General features: G+C 37.0%; 2 protein-coding genes and 1 long non-coding RNA gene across 6 annotated transcripts; 1 reads left to right on the top strand and 2 right to left on the bottom strand.

Annotated features, from left to right (window-relative positions):
- Positions 1-616: 616 nt before the first annotated feature.
- On the bottom strand, positions 617-1,614 carry LOC107805452 (uncharacterized). The gene is made up of 2 exons (XR_001652424.2): positions 1,489-1,614; positions 617-900 (listed from the first exon to the last, which is right to left on the bottom strand). It is a non-coding gene; the product is annotated as an uncharacterized LOC107805452 (long non-coding RNA).
- Positions 1,615-1,862: 248 nt separating this feature from the next.
- LOC107805460 (luminal-binding protein) lies at positions 1,863-6,437 on the top strand. Its single transcript, NM_001425929.1, has 8 exons — positions 1,863-2,098; positions 3,405-3,672; positions 3,758-3,972; positions 4,060-4,302; positions 4,658-5,137; positions 5,242-5,396; positions 5,501-5,583; positions 5,674-6,437. The coding sequence occupies exons 1-8, from the start codon at positions 2,041-2,043 to the stop codon at positions 6,170-6,172; spliced, it is 2,001 nt and encodes a 666-aa protein (NP_001412858.1). The 5' UTR covers positions 1,863-2,040; the 3' UTR covers positions 6,173-6,437.
- A 2,399-nt stretch (positions 6,438-8,836) lies between these two features.
- Positions 8,837-23,360, bottom strand: LOC107828249 (glutamine-dependent NAD(+) synthetase). Of its 4 annotated transcripts, none has more exons than XM_075227119.1 (14): positions 23,227-23,360; positions 22,797-23,013; positions 21,195-21,500; positions 20,359-20,582; positions 20,088-20,191; positions 19,512-19,646; positions 18,616-18,784; positions 17,746-17,881; positions 16,860-16,998; positions 16,490-16,666; positions 16,145-16,312; positions 9,969-10,064; positions 9,728-9,856; positions 8,837-9,260 (listed from the first exon to the last, which is right to left on the bottom strand). In XM_075227119.1, the coding sequence occupies exons 2-14, from the start codon at positions 22,988-22,990 to the stop codon at positions 9,042-9,044; spliced, it is 2,196 nt and encodes a 731-aa protein (XP_075083220.1). In that variant the 5' UTR covers positions 22,991-23,013; positions 23,227-23,360; the 3' UTR covers positions 8,837-9,041. The 4 variants fall into 4 exon arrangements, with proteins under 4 accessions (XP_075083220.1, XP_075083274.1, XP_075083192.1 ...); XM_075227173.1 differs by having other exon boundaries at positions 21,195-21,901; positions 23,121-23,308; XM_075227091.1 differs by having other exon boundaries at positions 23,121-23,286.
- Positions 23,361-23,607: the final 247 nt, after the last annotated feature.

The raw sequence follows: 23,607 nt of genomic DNA, 5'->3' as shown, positions 1-23,607 counted from the left end.
ATTGTATAAAAACATAAAATGTATTTATAACACGTAATATAGCAAAGAGTATCTATAAATGGCTAATTAGACTTAAAAGATGGTGGTTTATGAAAAATTCCCTAAGAAAAAACTATTGGTTATCGTTGATTGACCTTAGTTTTATCAAAAGGAAACCCCATGACAATCAATTGATTAGAAGTTACAATAATTAGATATTTTTTTATTAGTCTAAAACTTGAACATGTCAAAAATTAATAATATTTCTACAATATACTATTTACCAACTTTGCTTTAGGATGGTTCAATCCCAACCCCACCCCTTAACATTTCACTCCTACCAAACCCAAAGACAAAATCGAAATAATAATAATAAGAGTAAAAGAAAAATGATTATTACCAATATTTGGCACCAAACTCTTCAATCTCAACCCTAATTTTCTCAATAATCTTAAAACATTCAAAAGCAGAATATACATATCTAAGAACCAATTTGCAAAAATTCACAAAGCGATTTTCAATTCATTCATTTAAGTAAGTCAAAAAATACGCAAAATCCCAAATACGAAAAATACGTAACAAACAAAAAGAATAAAACTAAAAATCTAACAGAAGGAATTAAAGCCAAAGCAGAAAGAAAGAAAAAGAAGAGACAAACAGATAATATATACTAAACTACCGGTGATGAATTCTTCCAACATCTTTCTCCAAAATACCTAAAAACAATACAAATACTTTCGCCCATTAGCAAAAGTTCTGAAAAAATCACATAAAATTGAATCTTTAACTAATTGAAAAAGAAACTTCTTGCCCAGGCCATTTATGCTTCTTTGTGTTCGGGTAATTCTCGAGTGGACGTTTTTCTTCACATTATCGCCTCTAAAACACTTAATGTTGCTTCCTCTCATATAATATTCCATGCTAAACAAAAGAAAAGTATTTAGAGCATTTTGTTGGCAATTTATCTATAAAACAACAACAAAATATGATCATATTAAGATGTAAATATCAATTATATAGCCTACTATCAAACCTCTTGTCAATCCGAAATGGGAGACACTCGAAAGATAAAGAACCAAAAAAATTGTATCTACGAGAGAAATGATTCAAAGGGGCTTTAACAATTTGAAGAGACTCTAAGAACTGCAGTGAAATTTCTAAAAAGGAATGAGAAAAAGAATTGATCAATGGGAATTAATAAGAGAAGGTAAGCTTAAAAGGCTACAATTTATTACTAATAAAGTGTAAGATAAAATTCACACATTACATGAAAAGGCTACACGGCATACTAAACATATCAAAATGTTGGGAGTAGTTATAGAAGATAAAAAGCTCTTCCATTTAAGTATTAACCTAACATTAAGTAGCTCAAATTAATCATTTAATGAGAGGTAATTTTACTTTTAGATAGAGGGTAAATTAGTCATTTAACTTTTGAAGGATATTTTAATAAATTAACTTTACATTAAACGACTTCCCGCTTATAATATAGTATGATATGATAAAGACCTGGGATAAAGAGGCTGTTTCCAAATAGAAACCCCGGTATCCTTCCCTTCAAAAACTTCTCACCTTGCTCTTGGGAGACTCGAACTCACAACCTTTTGTTGGAAGTGGAGGTTGCTTACCATTATGGTAATGGAGGTTGGAAGTGAAGGCCTATGACACAAATATATGAAATAAATCCAATCAATCAAAATAACCTAACTGAGCCACGTTCCAAGAAAAGAAATTAACGGCCTAGATCATCCCAACACAAAATCAATCGTCATTGGCGCAACAAGTTCATCCTCCACTTCCTATTGGTCCACGTCATCAACAATGACATGTTTCATTTCACTCGTTGAAGCGAGACTTTCGGCTATCGATCGAAAGCCCAAAGCTCCACTTTCTCTTCAGTTCCTCACAGTATAAAATCCTCCATCACCAAATTTTCACGTCATTTCTTCAAGCCTTCACAACTGAGGACTTGCAACGGGTCATAATATACATACATATTTAACGAACACATTGTGTTGTACATATAGCAGAGTGTATTGTACGTTGATACGGTTAAAAGCCATGGCTGGCTATTTGAGGCGAGGAAGTTCTCTCGTCGTGCTAGCGATCGTCCTATTCGGTAAATTCGCCGTTTCGATTTGCTCGTAGATCTGTTTTTATTTTTTGTTTATTTTAAAAAAAATTTAAGCTTGTTTTGTTATGTTTAATGTAATGGTGAAATGTAGTAGACTAGATCTGTTAGCTTTTATGTATAATGTATGTGTTAGTAGATTTGCATGTTTGATGGGTAATTCTGGATCTGATGATAGTTTTTTTGCAATTTCGGATCTGTTTGAGGATTTTTATGGCTTATTTTTTTTCGTTGATTTAAGTTTAATAGAAATTGAGTTAGTACTGGAATAGAATCGTCAAGGTTTCATGTGTTATGATGGATTGAAGCACGGTAGATTGATAGATTTAAAGTTTAATTGAGAATTTCTGATGTTCGTGGTTTTTATTAAGTGGAAACAATGTTGCACTCGGAATGAAACTAGAGGTTTAGGTGCTATACTCTTTTTAAATATGGACACCAAATGATTTCTTCCCATGAGCAAAGTTACCGGTATCGGCGCTGAACTAGCAGGCACTAGGTAGAATAGTTTGAGGTGCCTAGCAGGTACCAAGTAGAATAGCTGAGGTATTCGTAAGCCAAATTAATTTTACTGAAAAATAGCTGAGGTATTCGTAAGTTGGCTCGGGTGCTACCGTCATAAGGAATAAATATTTAGATAACTTCTTATGATACTACGTCTTCTTTTTGAGTAATAAATATTGTAGAGTAACATCATGTAATTAGATGCTGATATACGATGTTTCTACTTAGTGTACGCCTCTAGATTAGATTTTTCAACTCCATAAAACAGAGAAACAAGATCACTGTCACGTTCAAATTTCACATATCCCTGAACATTACATAGCAAAACAACTTTTTTACTATAGGTATTTCAAATTTATACTTGATGGAATGCTACTGTCTTGGGATGAATATATGGCCTGTGGATATGGATGCACATTTGTAAGGGTTGTTGTCAGATCCCTATGGATACTTATACTTGACACTTTTTATTTAGCTGAATGAAACTTTAAATATGCTAAAAAGCTGTTGGTTTATGTTGTTAGCTTATCAAAGTTGTATGGCCCTTTATTTCTACTGAATAGCATGTATGGACCCGAGTTGAGTGGAATAGGTACAAATGATATATATAGCTAAACCAAACTAATTTGTGATTGATTTACGAACGAGGCATAGTTGATTGGTTGATCGATAGATAGTACACACACACATGCATACATATATTCCTTCTGCTGTGTTATCTAATGTGTTTCAAATATGACTTACTGAGTCTAACGAGTGTCATTTATGATCTTACTTTACCCTGAAACAGGATGTCTTTCTGCACTTTCCATTGCAAAAGAGGAGGCTACCAAACTTGGAACAGTTATTGGAATTGACCTTGGGACAACCTATTCTTGTGTCGGTGTTTACAAGAATGGTCACGTTGAGATTATAGCTAATGACCAAGGAAACCGTATTACACCATCATGGGTTGGATTCACTGATAGTGAGAGGTTGATTGGTGAGGCTGCAAAGAACCAGGCAGCTGTCAACCCTGAAAGGACTATCTTTGATGTTAAGAGGCTTATTGGAAGAAAGTAATGGTCAATTTTCAATTAGTTTCATATGTTTTCATATGATTGTCTCTTTATTATGCTTAGAGATACTTTACCATAATTTCAGGTTTGAGGACAAGGAAGTACAGAGGGATATGAAGCTGGTCCCATACAAGATTGTAAACAAGGATAGTAAGCCCTACATACAAGTCAAAATCAAGGATGGAGAAACTAAGGTATTTAGTCCTGAGGAAATCAGTGCCATGATTTTGACAAAAATGAAGGAGACAGCTGAAGCATTCCTTGGGAAGAAAATTAAGGATGCTGTGGTTACTGTTCCTGGTATGTTGTAATCAAGTTCCCACTGCTCAATTTTTGGTTTTCTTTTTTTCCTTCATGACTGAGTGTTACTCTCTTTTCTCTCTGCAGCATATTTCAATGATGCACAAAGACAGGCAACAAAGGATGCTGGCGTTATTGCTGGATTAAATGTTGCTAGAATTATTAACGAGCCAACAGCTGCAGCCATCGCCTATGGACTGGACAAGAAAGGTGGTGAGAAGAACATTCTTGTCTTTGACCTTGGTGGCGGGACATTTGATGTCAGTATTCTGACCATTGATAATGGAGTGTTTGAGGTTCTTTCTACCAACGGTGACACCCATCTTGGAGGTAAGGATCTTTAGATATCTAACAATTGAAATTTGAGATATACTACGGTCTACACTTTTATTACCAAGAACACCACTGTTAACCATAGGGCTGTTAGGATGTCCTGATTGTAGTGTTTGATGGGCTCACAACTTAACCTTAATGAATAAAATTGATTTTATTACTGATTGCACATTAGTGTGTCAATTTTTTGGAATCTGTTATGATAGCTGAGGTCTGATTTGGGTTTTGACACTGCGTATTGGAAAATGGAATAGATTCGCATACTTCAAGTCGATGAGGAAGCTTGATAACTTTCATCCTATGAGATAATCCTTCTTAGATTTTGTTCTGAAGGCTCCATATTTTGTTGCAGGTGAGGACTTTGATCAAAGGATTATGGAGTACTTCATCAAGTTGATTAAGAAGAAGCATGGTAAGGACATCAGCAAGGATAACAGAGCTCTTGGAAAGCTAAGGAGAGAAGCTGAGCGTGCCAAGAGAGCCCTGAGTAGCCAGCACCAAGTCCGGGTTGAGATTGAATCACTATTTGATGGTACTGATTTCTCTGAACCATTGACCCGTGCTCGCTTTGAGGAGTTGAACAATGATCTCTTCAGAAAGACAATGGGACCCGTGAAGAAGGCTATGGAAGATGCTGGGTTAGAGAAGAACCAGATTGATGAGATAGTTCTTGTTGGTGGAAGCACCAGAATTCCTAAAGTGCAACAGCTCCTGAAGGACTATTTTGACGGGAAGGAGCCCAACAAGGGTGTAAATCCTGATGAGGCAGTTGCTTATGGTGCTGCTGTTCAAGGTGGTATCCTTAGTGGAGAGGGTGGAGATGAAACTAAAGGTACATGATCTAATTAGTTTTCTTGTCATAATTTGCTTTTCGGTGTTGTTTATGATGTGTTAGCAGCTTTTAGTGATTGATTGTCGCATGTTTCTTATGTGCAGATATTCTTCTCCTGGATGTCGCTCCTCTCACCCTTGGTATTGAAACTGTTGGTGGTGTCATGACCAAATTGATTCCTAGGAACACCGTCATCCCAACCAAGAAGTCCCAAGTCTTCACCACTTACCAAGACCAGCAGACCACCGTCTCCATTCAGGTATTGCTTTGCTTCAAGTTTGTGCAATCGTAATTAGCTCACAGTTTTAGAAATATTCTTTAATTTGTCCTCTAGTATGTTTCAATTCTCACTGTTGATGACAGGTTTTTGAAGGTGAAAGGAGTCTTACTAAGGACTGTAGGCTGCTTGGAAAGTTTGATCTGACAGGAATTGCCCCGGCTCCAAGGTCTGTTACATTTCTTCTTCTAGTTATTGTACATTACATTTTGGAAACCTATTGGTATCTGAATTGGATTTTTGACATTGTTTTGAACAGGGGAACCCCACAAATTGAGGTGACATTTGAAGTTGATGCCAATGGTATCTTGAATGTCAAAGCAGAAGACAAGGGCACTGGTAAATCCGAGAAGATTACCATTACAAACGACAAGGGCCGCTTAAGCCAAGAAGAGATTGAGCGTATGGTTCGTGAAGCAGAAGAGTTTGCCGAGGAAGACAAGAAGGTGAAGGAGAGAATTGATGCCCGTAACAGTCTTGAAACCTACGTGTACAACATGAAAAACCAGATCAACGACAAGGACAAGCTAGCTGACAAGCTGGAGTCTGATGAGAAGGAGAAGATTGAAACAGCAACAAAAGAAGCCCTCGAATGGCTAGACGACAACCAAAGCGCCGAGAAAGAGGATTACGAAGAGAAGCTTAAGGAGGTAGAGGCAATCTGCAACCCAATTATCACAGCTGTTTATCAAAGATCAGGTGGAGCCCCAGGTGGTGGTTCATCGGAAGAAGAAGAAGACGGCCATGATGAGCTGTAAGCTATTCTGAAAAATCTCCATTGACACTGCTGAAAAGATGCATGAAATGAGGATATAGAATAGGTTGAGGTGAGGGTTAGTGCAAGTTTTGTCAATTGTTAAAGCACGAGTTCGCTTAGTTTTTTATAGGTGAAGATTTTCGTGGAACAATGTTTCCCTTCTTGGTGAACTACTTGTATGTTACTTAAATCTCTGTTAAATACAACTCTTGACATTTTGTTTAGTGTATGATTATCCATTTTAAATATTAGATGCGTTGAACTTATTTCCCAATTTAATTCCTTCCAAACACCATTTTATTATTATTTTTATAACAGTGTGTCTGAGCTAGCTCAAAGTCAGCCCCTTTTTTATAGGTACCAAATTAACTATTGTTAAGCCTTAAACTCCACCACAGGGCAAATTGGATAACGAATCAAGATAAACGTAACTCTTAATTAAGTTATAGTACATACGCAGATACACTTATAAAACAATAACCCTTGCATATCCTTGGATGATTGGCATTTAACTCTTGCAAGTTGAACATACACTTAAAAACAATAACCCTTGATAATCCTTGTCTAATTTGTGGTTATTTCACGTATCAAAATTTTCTTTTAATAGTGTTTACAAACTCAAGAACATAGCTGGATATGTAAGCTGCACGTAGGGTGACAAACGAGCGGGTCGGGTCGGATATGAGAGGGTCGAAAACGGATAATTCAAAAAATGGATAAATTATCCGACCCGAATCGTATTTGAGCCGTTTAAATATAGGTTATCCGGCGGATAATATGGATATCCATATTATCCATGATTTCTTGAATATGATCACTTTATGGGAGAATTCTTAGTCTCCCAAACTAGAGGAACCCCCAATTTGAGGCTTTACAAATGTAAAAGTTAAACACATTAGTTATCCATTGGTTATCCATTTGGTTAATCATTTTTTAAGTGGATAATATGGTTCTTATCCATATTCGACCCGTTTTTAAAAGTTCATTATCCAACCTATTTTTTAATGGATAATATGGATGAATTACGAACTCAAGAACATAGCTGGATATATAAGTTGCACGTTACAAGTATCTCTCAGTTGTAGAACGTCAAATAAATTTAAGCAAAGAATACATGCACACATATATTATGTGTATATAATATTTTTTCATTAAAGATATATATATATATATATATATATTGTGTATATAATATATTTTTTTTATTAAAGGGTAAATGGACATCATTCTTTTGAGAATTAAACAGACGCGTGTACTTTTACTGAGCATCTTTCTTTATTTATTGAATTTCTGTTGGTGATGACAATTTGGAGCATATATAGTTTACAATTCTTTTGAATAATTTCTTGCTACAAATTTTATGTGCATGTGTAATTGCACCTGATTTTGACATGCATTATGATTTTTACATGAATTTTGTTTTCTGTTTCCAATCAATTAGTGCAGAAGGTTGTTCTCTCTTGATTTGGGCTATACTTTCTTTTTACAATTTGTTGTAAAAATAGCACGGGCTAGCCAGTTTTTAGACTGGTCATTCAAAATAGCCAGTATTTGCAAAGTCATTGAAAAATAGCCATTATTTTGCTGCAATATAGAAAATTCCATCATAATATACTGGAGATCGGTGCACCTGTGTATGAACTTCCAGCATATTATGCTGGAACTCCAACACACGGAAAGTTCCAGCATAATATACTGGAGATTGGAGCACCTGTATATGAACTTCCAACATATTATGCTGGACCGGTATATATACTGGAACTCCAGTATACTTATGCTGGAACTCCAGTATATTATACTATTATACTGGAATTCCAGTATATTATACTAGAGTATTTTCCGGATTTTGAATAGCGTTTTCGTTCAAATTTATCTTTACATGAAAAGTGTCTAAATTTCGATTACTTTTGAAATTGTGACTATTTTTTTAATGACCACTTGTAAATCTGACTATTTTTGAATTTCTCCCCAATTTGTTCTCTTCCACTCATTTATTCTTTTGATGATGTGCCTCTTGAACCTTTATCGATCAGTTGGGTGATTGGAGCATACTTATTGCTGCCCTCACAAGTAGGGTAGCAAACTGACAGATCGGGTCAGATATAAACGAGTCGAAAATAGAATGCAAAAATGGATAAATTATCCGACCACCTATATTTAATAAGGATAAAAAATTGGGTTGACCGACAGATAATATGAATATCCATATTATCTATGGCTTCTTGAATATGATCACTTCGGGAAGAATTCGCAGTCTCCTAAATTTGAGGAACCCCCAATTTGAGGCTTTACAAATATAAAATTAAACCGATTGGTTATCTATTTTCAAAGTGGATAATATAATTCTTATCCATATTCAACCCGTTTTTAAAAAGTTCATTATCCAACCCATATTTTAATTTTAATAGATAATATGAGTGGATAACTGTTTTCTTTTAACCATTTTGACACTACTCACAACTATATTTTTGGCTCCTAAGAAGCAATGCATTATGCTTGATTGATAGTCTAAGCTCCCTAAAAGCAGTTCATATTTTATTGTTGGTGGTGCCAGTTACCTTCAAATTCTATTTGTGTTTCCATGCTGGGTTAGATTTCATTATGTATTGCTCATTTCTTGCAGTCCTAGTTGAGTTCTAGCGAGATCGTCGAGAGCAAAAACTTTGAAAGCCTGAATTGTATGAATTACTAATATAAACCTTCAGAAGACTCAAAGCACTCATGGCAAATATAAAACTTCAAAATGAAAAGCTGCTAGAAGGTTTTCTATCACAAGTTCTCATAATCCACGAAATATGCACGAAGATCAAATGTTACATGAAAAAAGCTTTGTGCATAGAACAAATACCAATGGAAAACCTCAGCAAGAATTAGAAGCCAGCCCTCGGATCACCCGAGCCTGCTGCCACAACACCCATCCCACCATCAGCCGTAACATTGACCTTTTCCCCCTCAGTTGATTTTGTAATAGCAACTCTATCACCATCAAGCTCATTCACAAGTTCGTCAATCTTGCGAAATTGATAAGGCCATCTGACATTGTACAAGAACTGGCGCAAATCAAACCTATTGTCCTCGGGCGAATAACTCTGCAAGACGAAAAACGTTATATGCATCACTAATGGAACAACGATGTCATACATGATTTATACGCAATTAGAAAACATATCGAATTTATAGTACTTTTTATTTTTACTTTACTTTGTATAATATCAGTCTAAGATGAGCTTAAATGGAGCGATATAACCCGTGAGGATTCATATAGCCGACCGCTCCAATGTGTAGATGATGATGATGCTTCTCTAATGAAACTCACAGAACAAAAACATTACAATGTTTTGATCCTTTCTACCGGCTCTGGCTATCTGGATTTAACTGACATGGATACAGGAACGAGTAAGTATCTGATACGGGTATGTATAAGTTTCCCCATATGGGCATTTGTATGCTTTTTTCTTATTTTGTATGTACTTTAAAAGAAACCTGAGAAGTACCTATAACAGACTTAGACACTTCAAAGCAAGTAAAGGATCCATGAAACACAAAAGTGAAGTACCTCGGCATGATATGAAGGGGTTAGTACAGTCATCTTGTGTCTATTGATGGAATAATATTTAAAGAAGTATTTCACTTTGTCAGCCACCTCTGCAGGCGTCAACTTTGTACCCCATTTGTAACACAAATTCTGCAATAAGATCATTCAGTAATTTATCAAAGACTATGGAATTTAGACATTAGAAAAATGATCCCACAGCAAGTCTGAAGCCATAATGGCTAACAGAACGAAGAGGACAAACCTTGAACATTGATACGGGTCCACAGCGGAAAATTTTACGCAATCTTCCATACACTGAAAGTTCATCATACGTCATACCCATATCTACTTCATCCAGCTGTTTGACAGATAGTGTAAAGTAAGACCTTTTAGTTGTGCTTAATCACTTCTTCATATTACACTATATGCATATAGCTAACAGAGAAGTCACTGAACTTTCAATGCAAAAAGCTATAGCTAACGGAGAAGTCACTGAACTTTCAATGCAAAAGCTATCAGGAAACTATTTAGTCAAAGATGAATTTGTGAAGGGGTGTGTCATCTTTGAGGGTTGATTGGATTACCTTACACTTAGTACATCAGTGTATGTAAATAGGTGTATGCATGTTAGTAGAAAGAATCTGTGATGTTTAATGCTAAAGGTTTCACGGCATTGGTCTATTAATTGTCTTAGTTACCATGTTTGGAGTTGGACAAGGTTAAGTCTATGTTATCAATTATATTTTGCTGAAATCATGTTGATGATGGCATGTGATTTGAGTAATGTATTAGTATTAGGAATGGTTCAATTGTGGATTTTCAATCATTAACTGTTGGATTTTCGCAAATCAACTTGATCTGTAAATTCGAATGCCAAAATTTGACGATTTGTGCTATGTATGGACTTGAACTGGACTGTATGGCAGGTCCTTTCCATTTTGGGCCTGGCCTCTTGGGCCTGGACTGGACTGGTGCTAATTGTCACCTGGAGCAACCTCACGTCGGTAGGCTGTTGGGCCTCATGCTAGGCCCAAATATTAATTTCGAACCATCAGCCTCTTTTCTCTAAAAGAAAACGTACTTTTGTTAGTTTGAACCATAGTAGAATCGTCGCCCATTAGTGTTCGGATAATTAAGCTTTCTTTAAATAGTTGGGAGGTGAGCCGTATTAGACAATGCAAATAGTTTACGGCCCTCCGAGAATTAGTTTGAATCCCCTTTTAAAATTGGAAATGAGATGCGCCGTGCCAAACGAAAAATCTTAAATGCACGACTCTCATTTAACTAATATTTTGTCCTTAGAAATTGAGGCGCGCCATTTAGTTGAACTTCCATGGCCCTCGCAAAATTGTAAACGCGTAGTTGCTTTAGGAGCGTTGTTTTAACAATCTACCTTCCTAAACTCGGGTGCGCATATATGTGTCCCAAATCCAAATCTCAACGATGTTAAAATATGTCAAAAACCACGGGTGCATTTATGTGACGTGGTTCGAAACGTGTTTTAATAACGGTTGCAATTTTCTTTAAAATTGAATAGAAGTGGTTAAAACTAAAATCTGCACATAGGTTCATAATTGTTTAAAATCAGATAATTAAGCCGAATATAATAGTTGAGCGACCGTGCTAGAACCACGGAACTCGGGAATGCCTAACACCTTCTCCCGGGTTAACAGAATTCCTTACCCGGATTTCTGGCTCGCGGACTGTAATACAAAGTCAATCTTTTTCCTCGATTCGGGATTTGAACCGGTAACACCATAAATTATCCCAAGTGACGACTCTGATTTTAAATAAAATAATCCCGTTTCGATTGTCACTTTAAGTTGGAAAAAACTCCCTTATATACACCCTTCTCGGGAGGTGTAGGTAAAAAGGAGGTGTGACAGCTCTGGTCACCATTTGAGTCTGTCACACCTCCTTTGATTCCTACCCCGCGAGAAGGGTGTATATAAGGGAGTTTTTTCCAACTTATAGTGACAATCGAAACGAGATTATTTTATTTGAACAAAGCAGAAAGTGAACTAGCCAAGGGTCAAAAGCAATTGGCTAAAAACGCAGATGAACGAGCACGCCTGGTTAAGCAGTTGAAAGAAAAATACGATAATGAGGTCGCGAGATTAAAGAAAAGGGTCATCGCCACGGAAAACAAAATGATCAAACAGGCGAAAGACTTCAAGGTTGAAAGAGAGCATTGTTATATAGCATTGTCACAATTAGAAATAGATTTGCAACAACTTCAGGAGCAGAATCAAGTGGCCGAGCAAACTTTGGAAGCCAGGGCCCAGCAGATCGGGCGATTGTTGCAAGAAAAAGGTGTCATAAGAGAAAGAATTAGAACCATCTCCGATTACATTGTCGTGAAGTGCCAAGCCTGTGAGGATATGACTCGCACCGCCTTCTTCGCGGCAGTGATGACATTTGTTAAACAGATAATGAGTGACTTGGATCGACTTCAAAGGGATCTTGCATATAGGCTCGCGGCGAGATCGAATGATGTCCCGCGGGCACCAGGAGCATTAATGTATTCATGATGTTTTCATTTGAGTCTGTATTTCCTTTTCCGTTAGAGTCTGTCAATTGTTTTGAGTTTGTATTTTCTTTCTGCTGGAGTCTGTCAGTTGTTGTTGAGTCTGTATTTTCTTTTGTTGGAGTATGATAGTTTATTTTTGGAGTCTGTATTTCGTCTTTTCATCAGAGTCTGTTAGTTTCTTTTGGAGTCTGTTAGTTTTGAGTCTTTGTAATCAAAGCATTTGCTTTTATGAAAATCGAAAATCCCAAAAATGTTTTATTATTTACTTTCACACTTATCTCCCAGAACTACGCTCGGTCTGATTCATGCGGGGTCATGATACATAGGCAATCTCCATAGGATTCGACCATAACCAAAAGAAAAAGAGTGATAAAAAGAGAGGAAACGAAAAGGAGAGGAAAAACAAGAGAGAAAAAGAAAAGAAAAGAGAGAAAAATAAGGAAATCAAGAGAAAGAAGCAATAGCAAATCAAGAGGGCAATAAGAGGATAAAAACAAAGAGAAAGCAAGGGCAAGAGTGAAAAGACGAAAAGAAAAAAAGAAGAAAAAGGAAAAGTCGGGATGACGCAAGCATCCGATCAAATGCATAATAGAAACGGTTAACTGCTTAGGTGCATTCATTCCCCAAATGTGCGGCTACCAATCTGTTAAAGCCCTAATCGCTAACAATGTTGTTGTTGATGTATTGAGTTCAGGCAGGTGGTTAGTTGATTGGCATTCTGGCAACTCATTTATACAACACCCGATCAAAAGACAAGCTGAACATGGCCAACCGAGAATTGGAGGCAAGTATTGTTGACCCGTCAAAAGAGGCGGAAGAATTGGATGTTAATGCGATGAAGGAAGAGATGTATAAGTTAAAGCAGCAAATGGCTGAAATGTACCGAGCCTGGGCAAAGGGGCATCCACCACCGGTTTATCCCGCCAACCCTGCTTATATTCCACCATTGGCTCAACCCCAGGAACTCCCACTGTGAACTCACCTCCGGCCTTTCTCCTCTACCAACAATGCCACGGCACCACTTCCCATACATCTCAAGCTTCACCACCCAGACAAGTCACGCACCCTCCTCCACCGATCACTCATGTTTTTATGGCACCTCCACCTGCTACATTACACCGATCTTCCAGTGAACCTCTGTTCCAGACTCACGACAACCAGTATTATCCCCTGAACCCACCTTCAAAGTCCCGGAACCATATTCTTACACCCCTCATCTTGATCTCCCGGCAGAAACCGAGAAGCCACCCAAAAATCCTGAACATGAGGAGATGATCAGAAAGGTCAAAAGCTTATAACAATCATTCAGAGATATGAGGGGGTTGGGAGGTCAAGTAAGTGTGGCCTATAAAGATTTATGTTTGTTCCCAGATGTTTAGTTACCAGCAGGGTTCAAAATGCCCAAGTTTGATTTGTACGACGGGCATGGTGACCCAATAGCACACTTAAGAGGATTTTGTAGCAAAATAAGAGGAGCAGGCAGAAGAGATGAATTGTTGATGGCATATTTCAGCCAAAGTCTGAGTGGATCGGCATTAGAATAGTATACCAGACAAGATCACAGCAGGTGGTACACAAGGGACGATTTGGCCCAAGCCTTCGCCTGCCATTTTCAGTACAATCTTGAAATTATCCCATACCGTTTGTCATTAACAAAGATTGGAAAAATCACAAAATTCAGACGGCTGAGCTTTCTGATAAAAATTCTGAACTTTTTTTGCATTATTGGTAAAAAAAATGAAAAGAAAAAGTGTGCTCATGTTCTTAGATTTCTGATTCTTGTGTGGTTTAGAACTCTTGGAAATTGTGATCTTATTGCCGAAATAGAAAACTGGTTTGAAGCTATTACTGTTCTATTGGACATGGAGGTGATTTCTGTTGTTGTTCTACCGTTGTTAGACTACTGATTCCTTACTTCTTGGTTTCTTCTCAATCTCCAGGTACACTTTCGAATCATTGCAATGGAGATATGAATGTTGAATGAAAAGTGGGTTTTAATGTCCAGATTTCAGCTCCTTTTAAAGTCTGATTTGAGTAGTTTTATTGTGGTTGATGTTTATTAATCAGCTTGTTTGCAGTTTTAATTGAACTTAGCATAATTTCAAGGAATGCCATGTAGTTGTTGTAATCGTAAAACTGGACTTTCATTCTACTTCAGTCATTTCAAGTATATTCAACTGAAATTTTAGCTTTGTATTAGAGGTCTGATGGCATGATATACTATTGCTTGGCACACTCGTTTAAGTACTGAAACCATTTTCCTTATTAACTTAGATGTATTTGTGTGTTGGATCTACTTGAAGAGTCAATAACTTTGCTCAAATGATATCCATTTAAGGGCTCCTGAGGTTGTCATCTTTGAGGGTTGGTTGGATTACCTTACACTTAGTACATCAGTGTATGCAAATAGGTGTATGCGTGTTATTAGAAAGAATCTGTGATGTTTAATGTTAAAGGTTTCACGGAATTGGTCTATTAATTGTCTTAGTTACCATGTTTGGAGTTGGACAAGGTTAAGTCTATGTTATCAATTATATTTTGCTGAAATCATGTTGATGATGGCATGTGATTTGAGTAATAATGTATTAGTATTAGGAATGGTTCAATTGTGGATTTTCAATCATTAACTGTTGGATTTTCGCAAATCAACTTGATCTGTAAATTCGAATGTCAAAATTTGACGATTTGTGCTATGTATGGACTCGAACTGGACTGCTTGGCAGGTCCTTTTCCATTTTGGGCTCTCTCTTGGGCCTGGCCTGGACTGGTGCTAATTGTCACCTGGAGCAACCTCACGTCGGTAGGCTGTTGGGCCTCATGCTAGGCCCAAATATTAATTTCGAACCATCAGCCTCTTTTCTCTAAAAGAAAACGTACTTTTGTTAGTTTGAACCATAGTAGAATCCTCGCCCATTAGTGTTTGGATAATTAAGCTTTCTTTAAATAGTTGGGAGGTGAGCCATATTAGACAATGCAAATAGTTTAAGGCCCTCCGAGAATTAGTTTGAATCCCCTTTTAAAATTGGAAATGAGATGCGCCGTGCCAAACGAAAAATCTTACATGCACGACTCTCATTTAACTAATATTTTGTCCTTAGAAATTGAGGGGCGTCATGAACTTCCATGGCCCTCGCAAAATTGTAAACGCGTAGTTGCTTTAGGAGCGTTGTTTTAACAATCTACCTTCCTAAACTCGGGTGCACATATATGTGACCCAAATCCAAATCTCAACGATGTTAAAATATGTCAAAAACCACGGGTGCATTTATGTGACGTGGTTCGAAACGTGTTTTAATAACGTTGCAATTTTCTTTAAAATTGAATAGAAGTGGTTAAAACTAAAATCTGCACATAGGTTCATAATTGTTTAAAATCAGATAATTAAGCCGAATATAACAGTTGAGCGACCGTGCTAGAACCACGGAACTCGGGAATGCCTAACACCTTCTCCCGGGTTAACAGAATTCCTTACCCGGATTTCTGGTTCGCGGACTGTAATACGGAGTCAATCTTTTCCTCGATTCGGGATTTGAACCGGTGACTTGGGACACCATAAATTATCCCAAGTGGCGACTCTGATTTTAAATAAAATAATCCCGTTTCGATTGTCACTTTAAGTTGGAAAAAACTCCCTTATATACACCTTTCTCGCAGGGGTGTAGGTAAAAAGGAGGTGTGACAGGGTGACTCCGAGAAATCTGCTAAGTGAGGCCAGACCCCCCTCAGACCAAAGCCGCCGCCACCCCACTCCCTCCCAACTCCACCCCTACCCCCCGGCATCCAATCAGAAGTACATGACAATTTTCCAGATTGAAGGATGAGAAAATACTAGAAAAGGAAACAATAATCACCGGCAGCACTAGAAAAAGCATCTTAAACTGAAATTGGCAGTATGTTCAATCAGATACCTGACTGTAATTTGAGCGTATAGGCTCCAGCTCAGCAGTGGGCGGTGCAGCTTCAATCTCTGCCAGAGATGAGTAACCAAGATGAATGGCAGCCCATTTCAGAAATGTTCGAAGATCCATCTTACTGATACTTCCAATTGGGTTTATATCTGCTGAACTACAGTCATACTGCAGAGATAGAGAGTTATTACTTCTTTTGTTTTCAATAAGGTAGAGATAGAGAGTTATCAATCAAAACCAATTCAAACAGCAGTAGATGCCTCGAAAATCCCTGGCTGACTGAAATCTATTTTAGGATAACTGCAGTTGATAGAACCACGTTTGAAACAGCGAAGTTTCTTCTACCTTTGTTAAGTAACCACGCAACCCTTCATCCACATTAGAGCTACCCAAAACCAGATAAAAACCAGGTTTATTATGGACCCATGGCAGCAGAGATGCTAACATGAATGCCAAGACCATTCGGACTCGAGCTTGAATGTTTTGCAACCCTAAATTTTCAATGTTTGATCCCCCATCTACCTGCGAATAAAGAATCAGGTCAACATTACAGTGTGAAGCAATAACTTGGTCTTTATTTCAGAAATGACTCCTCTTAATCCAACCAACTTAGTTGGCCAACCAACATGACGGTATGGGTTTCAGATCCCACATAAACTGAATACATAAAAGCAAATAATCAGATAATGGTAAAATTTACTTCAAACTATTCTACCTTGTAGCGTGGACGCTTTCCAGTGAGTGTTTGAAACAGAGAGATCAGCGAAGAGACCACTCCATCGATGCTAACATTAAGATGCCATGATCCTATCTCATCGGCCAACACCTTTGCCCGAGTTGTTGTGGCTTCTGAACTGTCACACGCATACACTATCAACATTACTAGTTTGGCTCAATAATCAATTCAAATAAATCTTTGTCAAAGATAGAGTTCTGAAAAGAACACCATGTTAGTATTCTCCAGAAGAGAGAAGAAGCCCATAGGAGTTCTCCATTGAAGGTGACATCTATAAATCAATAGAAAAGGCCTGAAATCTTATATCAGATTATCAGCTTACGGTTGGAGATGATCATTTTCTCTCTAATTTCATCTCATCCACCATAAAACTAAACACATGCAAAATTTAAACCCTTAACGTTCAGATCAAAGGTGTCATTAGACTGAATGGGAATATTCACTTCTCAGACTGCTAATGATTCCCCTGATATTAGAGAATAAATAAATGTCATTTAAAAACGAAATTTAAGCAGGGTTGACTAGAATTCATGAGGAGGGGTATCAGCTTTGGTTAAGCAGACAGTAGCACAACAGTGAGTCCACCCAACATTTCATGATGACCAAATTCTCATCTTTGCAAGTTCAAATTTTCTACATTTTGTTAAGATTACCAAAAGGGCTGTCAGTTCTGGACCAGAAATATGCTGCCCAATGCCAGCCCCCCCCAAAAAAAGAAAAAGAACCATTTGCCAGTTGCCAATTAGCAAAGCAACTTTAAAGGAGTAAATTATTACTTGGAATTCAATTGTAACTAGAGAATAAACATAAATCAGAAGAGAAAACCTGAATGGACCAAATGATGGCACTTAGCTGATGTTCTCACCTATTTTCAGATCCCATAAAAACAGTGTAAAAAATGCGTTTAGCAAATTCTTTGCTATCCGTTGGAAACTGATCATCAGTGTAATGGCCAATTCGAATGGCATCAGCTTTTACCTGTTCGTCGCCATTTGCAATTTCTGCATTGACATCACTGGTGATCAAACTATAGAAAACTTAATGAATAGAAAATAAAGCTCAGGAATAGTCTGCTTATCTTCAACATGCTGGTCATGCTATTTACTTTGACCTTTAACAATGAAGTAGACAATCCAACCAGCATGATGCAATTTATTAGTCAGCATAACATAAATGAAGACACATCCAATGTATTGCAGAACATGCACAATAATAAGACCATACTCATACAAAATGTTTGCCAGCTCTAGAACATTATAAATAGAAAATAGCTGATGTGCAGCAGAAACTTTGACAAAGAAAAGTGACAAATCAAGGATCCCCCTAAATCTGGTCATGCTGTAGAATTTTTAGTTCAGCTACTCCATGAAAAGTTAAATCCTAAAAATATGAGCAAATGGTCATTCTTTAGTAACTCATAAATTTTAACAAAGCAAAGCTCCACACTACTCATGTTTTCTCAAGAATAATTCACCAGAGATCAGATAATTTGAGTAATCAAACAGCACCAATAATTATCTATCATTTCTCCATGAAGGAGGCTTTTGGTTCATGTAGGAAACTAATTAAGATTCAGGCGGCTGTAGGGAATTACAATGACTGCCTTATCTTTATTTACTCAGAAACTAAGACGGAACCTATGTACATGACAACAATACGATTGTCAAACATTAGCTACAAATACAAGAAAATAGATAGAACCCAACAAGACGATGTTTAGAAGGTTTCAATAAACCTTTTACTACAAGCTGGCACATTGAACCAACTATAGCAGCAACGGAGGAACTATCAGCACCACCAGAAAGTGGAAGCAGAAAACCAGATGCACCACTTCTTCTTAGATAATCCCATAGCCAGCAAGCAGGACCAAGGGCTATTTCCTCCTCCGGAGAGTGATATTTAATCTGGAAACACAAAGCAATTGACTAAGCAAACTTAATTAAGCAACGGAAAATCCACCAGACATTACACTCAAAACAACTGCCTTAAGATGCAGTAGAATTCTAAAGAAGATCGAACTAAATTTAGCATATATAAAGCTGAAACATTAGGAGCTTTGACACATCTAAGAAACAGCTGCAGATGGAGCTTTAACAAGAAAGACTAGAATATTCCAGCAGATGGGATGAACCCGGTTTGATTTGGCCAAGGTGGATATCTTTCAAGCATTTGAAATATTGTGGTATAGACTTCAAATTGATAGCCTGGCAACTGTTAGAATCCAGTGATCTAAGATTGACAGGAAAATGGAAAAGATCAGAAAATTTCGTGCCTCCACCCCGTCCTGTCAGATAGGGCAAGAGGAGTAAGAGAGATGAAGTAGGAATAATTCATTACTCATATAGAGATAACCTATTTCTCGTCAACACATAAGTTAATGGCTCCTAAAATGGAAACCATAAAGTTCTTCCACTAATATCTTCACAAATTAGATAAAGACCATGTGGAAGACCTTCAGAACAGCATTTTGTGATTAAGAGTAAAACAAAATCTGTCTATAAAAAAGGGGAAAGGAGTTTGCGCATAAAGTTTTAACTCAGCAGAGCTTCTTAAACAAGGAAAAGTACAAGGCACTAGTCATTACAAACATAGGTTGGTTTTGGCCACCATTGACCTTATACAACGACTTACCTTCAGTGGACTTGAAAGTGACATTTGGAGGTTAAAAGATTGGCAAAGCTTGTACGGCACAAATACTTTGGAAACTTTAGCTTTACAACTCGCTTGCTCTTGAAAGCTACTGACAGATGATCTAAGGCTCGCAACCTGGTAGAAAAGGAGAAGAACCGTTATCACTTGACTAAATGGGTAGCTAACAACCATTAGGGATTTTACTCGCCTACAAAATGCAAAATATGCGAAAGTTCCTACCACTGCATCATGTTATTTCTTTCAATCAAACAACCTCTACATATAAGTTTTGGCTATTGCTTAGTAGACATATCAAAATTTAAAGGAAACCAAAAAATGGATTGAGCTATGAACAATGTGGAATCAGTAAGAAAAAGCATGGATGAGCAATTCATACATGCAAATCCTGAAGTTGAGTCGGAACAATATTTAAGCATAATCTGAACCAACTTGTTGGCCCTAGTTCGGTAGCCCACAAAAGACTTAAGTATCTTCTCATCAACTCGCTAATGAGGAAAAAGACGAGGATATTATATAGCAACATTTTCAAATATTGAGTTCAAGATTCAAGCATACCGCATCAAGATCTATTTGAGCAAAAACCATTTCTACATCCTTCGGGGAAAATTGTGAACCTTGCGCTACCATATCTCCGTTTACAACAACACAAGAACATCCATCTGCCAGAGGTAATCAACAATGAATACACACTCATAATGGAACTGCTACAAAAAGGTTACCAGAGTGAGTATATAAATACTATTATCTTCATTTCACCTGAGCTAAGAAATACAGATTAGATTACTAATATGGTAGATTATTAGAGGACAGAAAGCAAGCTTCCTACCATAATAGAGACGGCCACCATCACATCCTTGGTGATTACTGTACATGTAAACTCCCCCTCGAGTATGTGTGGCACTTATAAAGGCGCGAAGGCGAAGATCAAGCTTACGTAATTGATGATGACTTCCACTGGCATTCATGAACACTTCAACACCATTCAATGCAAGCTCAGCGTGAGGAGGTAGAGGAGTAAAAAGTTCCTCACAAACTTCAGCTGCAACAGCTCTGAAGGCAACATTGAAACAAGACTCAAAACCATATAAAACGGTGGGTAAAGTCAATAAGCTGCAAATTATTATTACTACACATGCATAATTTGTTTGACTGCGTTAAGTTCAGCATTGTGTGTTCTAAGCAAATAGAGATCCCCCGTGATATGTGGCCACAAGGAGGCATTTAGGCTAGGAAGAAAATTTTCATTTTTGTTTCTCTTATCTAATTTTTCTTTCTTAGACAAACACATCTCAATCAAGAATTTGGTGCTTTCACTTCTTGTTTTTAACAAAAATAGAAGTTTCATACAACAAGTCAAAAGTTAATGTCGAGTACTTAAAACCTTCAATTTATGCCATCGTTAATAAGCAAATCATATAAGTGTCTAACCGAGATTAAACATAGTTAAGTAGCAGTTTCTCAACCACCACGGAACCACAAAGAATGATGGACACCAAAATCAGTAATCTCTATGAAATGGGGCTGAAATTTTGCGGATGCTGAAGCATTATTTCCAACCTAGGTGAGTTCTATACTCTAGCTGATGAAACAATTAAGGTAAACTTTAAAAGAGAGGCAGAAAAGCAAAAGAAATATATAAGGACTGCTGGTGCAGTTACACACGTGTCTAGAAACTGGACATAGCCATAACCGAAAGGTACTGTTGTCTGAGATAAAGCATATGAAATTTCACTTGGGAGATGGAAGTCCTCAAGATGCTCTTTTTGTTTCCACGCTGTAAACCACCGGAGTTCTCTGTAGTTGCCATCATTTGCTAGCCACATCTTTGGCCTTATCATGATTATTTTTCTGTTTAGGCACAACACTTGACAATTGTAACGTTCTGAATCTTTGATAACAGGCATACCGAAGCTACATAATATGCCATCAGTCCAATCTCCTAACAGTAGTTCTTTTAAGCAATCCCACCTGAACGTTCATGAAAATGTTACAAAGGGGAAAAAAGCTCGAGACAATAATCTAATGTCAGCTACTCTCTACTTTTTCTGATGCCACTTTATCAGCAAGTGTTTCTTTAAACATCAACATGTACTTCAATAATGATAATTGACTTGCTGGTTTCGTTATCTGGGAAGGCAAAATAAACTGAATTTCATCTCAAAGGAAACACTAGCATATTATCAATATTCATTACATTGACAAGAACATCAAATATTCACATGTGCAAAGCAATAAAGAGGAAAAGGAGAGAGAAGATAGATATCTTGACATAGCACATCCTTCATCTATCTCCAAAACAAGTCATGTCTATTTTAGCCAGTATCTAACTGCTAATTTGATGTTACTTGTACGTTGAAGTGTCGTAACACCTGCTAGAAAAAAAAATTTATGCACCCAAAGCATGTCATTTTTACAGAAGATAAACCTGGCATATAAAAATGGAACACTTAGTATGTGTGAAACCAATGGTAACAACCTTACTTGATCATGTATAGTGCCTAAGCTAATTTTATGTTATGTCGTGTCATGTCATGTCATGTCAGTATTAGTACGAAATATCTATACTGCAAGATTTTCCATATCTTTTTCATATTTCGCAATTCTAATCGGGAAAAAGAGCAAAGTTAATCCATATTCTACTGTGCCAAAATTAATTCGACGCGCCAATTATCTTCTGCATATTTTCCAATGCACAAAGCTCTTAATGAGATTTATATGTATGGAACAGATGTTGTTGAATTGTGCGATTCACCTCATCTACGCCGTCTAAATTGCTAAAGAAGACCGCTTAATTAGACAGAGTAGGTGAGGGCGAGTAAGTCCTCACAGAGGTTAAATTTAGTATTCTGTTCACTGAGACTCAAGCAAAGGATATCTGACTTCTAATCCAAATACTGCAAACTAATTGAGGTTATTTATTTGGTTTTGTCTTTCTTTGACTATTGGAGAAAGACCTGAATATTGAAGTTTGAAGTGCTTTATTCACAAGAAAACTTGTTGAAATTTGATCAACTGGCCATTGCTCAATTATATCCTATTTGAGTTTAAGTTTTATGCATTGACATAAACAACCAGGTTACTTCCAGATCATCTTCCAACGTTATCACAAGCACAATAAAATGTTTATAAGATAATTAAAGTAACCTATTTAACAGCATTGATAGAGAATAACTGGCATTTAACATGCTATAACATGTCAAACTACACTGATATTAACAGTCAATTTATATAACTTAAAAACGAATTGTGAAATTCGAAGCTTACGCATGAGCAACAGTATCGAGTTCCAAAAAATGATCTTCACAACCATATCCAGTGATTTCAAGCTCGGGTCCTAGTCTGATCTTAGCTCCCGCAGCTTTAGCCTCGGCTATAGATTCCTTAATGTGCTTCAAATTACAGTCGAAATCCATAGCCCATTGATTCAAATTACACGTCGCCACTTTCAATAGCCTCATCTTCAATTCTCACTTTCTGTTATCTGCAAATAAATTTTAAACTAATAAAAAAAATCTCCAACTTCAAAATAAAAAAAATCGAGGATTATGAATTGATTTTTGTAGAATTGTGAAAATGCGAGGTTTTTACTTGATGGAATTTCTAGATTTTCAGCTGAATGAGCAAAGAAGACTGTGCGAAGTATGAACGAACAGAAAAAAAAGGGAAAATAGAAGTTAGATTGGACTTTACGCACTGTTTGGAAAATTGAAGGTCCAGAAACTCGGGAGATATTTGAGTTTTTGACACGTCCAACAAGTTGGAGAGGCACACTCAGCACTGTAATATCAATATTTCCTTGGTTTTCAGTGCGTGTTGCAGCTTGTAAGTGGGGGTAAAAGATTTGATATTCCCCTAATAAAAGGAAAAGGAAAAAGAAGGAGAGAAAAAACAAAAAAAGGAGATAAAATCTATAGTCATTGTAAATGAAATTTGGGGGAAAAAGGGCTCAATTGATTTTTTGGCTCTTTGCAAATATATTTTAAATTTTATGAAACTACTTTTTTTACACACATGAGATTTACTTTTGCACGTAAGAGATCTGTCTTTTAAACATAAGAGATCTAAAAAGATTATT

This window comes from Nicotiana tabacum, chromosome 1, assembly GCF_000715075.1.
Source record: "Nicotiana tabacum cultivar K326 chromosome 1, ASM71507v2, whole genome shotgun sequence".
Classification (NCBI taxonomy): domain Eukaryota; kingdom Viridiplantae; phylum Streptophyta; class Magnoliopsida; order Solanales; family Solanaceae; genus Nicotiana; species Nicotiana tabacum.
This window is presented reverse-complemented; position numbering and strand designations above follow the sequence as displayed.

Coding starts and splice junctions, on each gene's coding strand:
- LOC107805460 (NM_001425929.1), top strand. CDS start 2,041: ATGGCTGGCTATTTGAGGCGAGGAAGTTCTCTCGTCGTGCTAGCGATC. Junction 2,099..3,404: donor GCTAGCGATCGTCCTATTCG/GTAAATTCGCCG, acceptor ACCCTGAAACAG/GATGTCTTTCTGCACTTTCC. Junction 5,584..5,673: donor GGAATTGCCCCGGCTCCAAG/GTCTGTTACATT, acceptor TGTTTTGAACAG/GGGAACCCCACAAATTGAGG.
- LOC107828249 (XM_075227119.1), bottom strand. CDS start 22,990: ATGAGGCTATTGAAAGTGGCGACGTGTAATTTGAATCAATGGGCTATG. Junction 21,501..22,796: donor CTCGATACTGTTGCTCATGC/GTAAGCTTCGAA, acceptor ATGAACGTTCAG/GTGGGATTGCTTAAAAGAAC. Junction 20,192..20,358: donor TGGTGGCCGTCTCTATTATG/GTAGGAAGCTTG, acceptor TACCTCTGGCAG/ATGGATGTTCTTGTGTTGTT.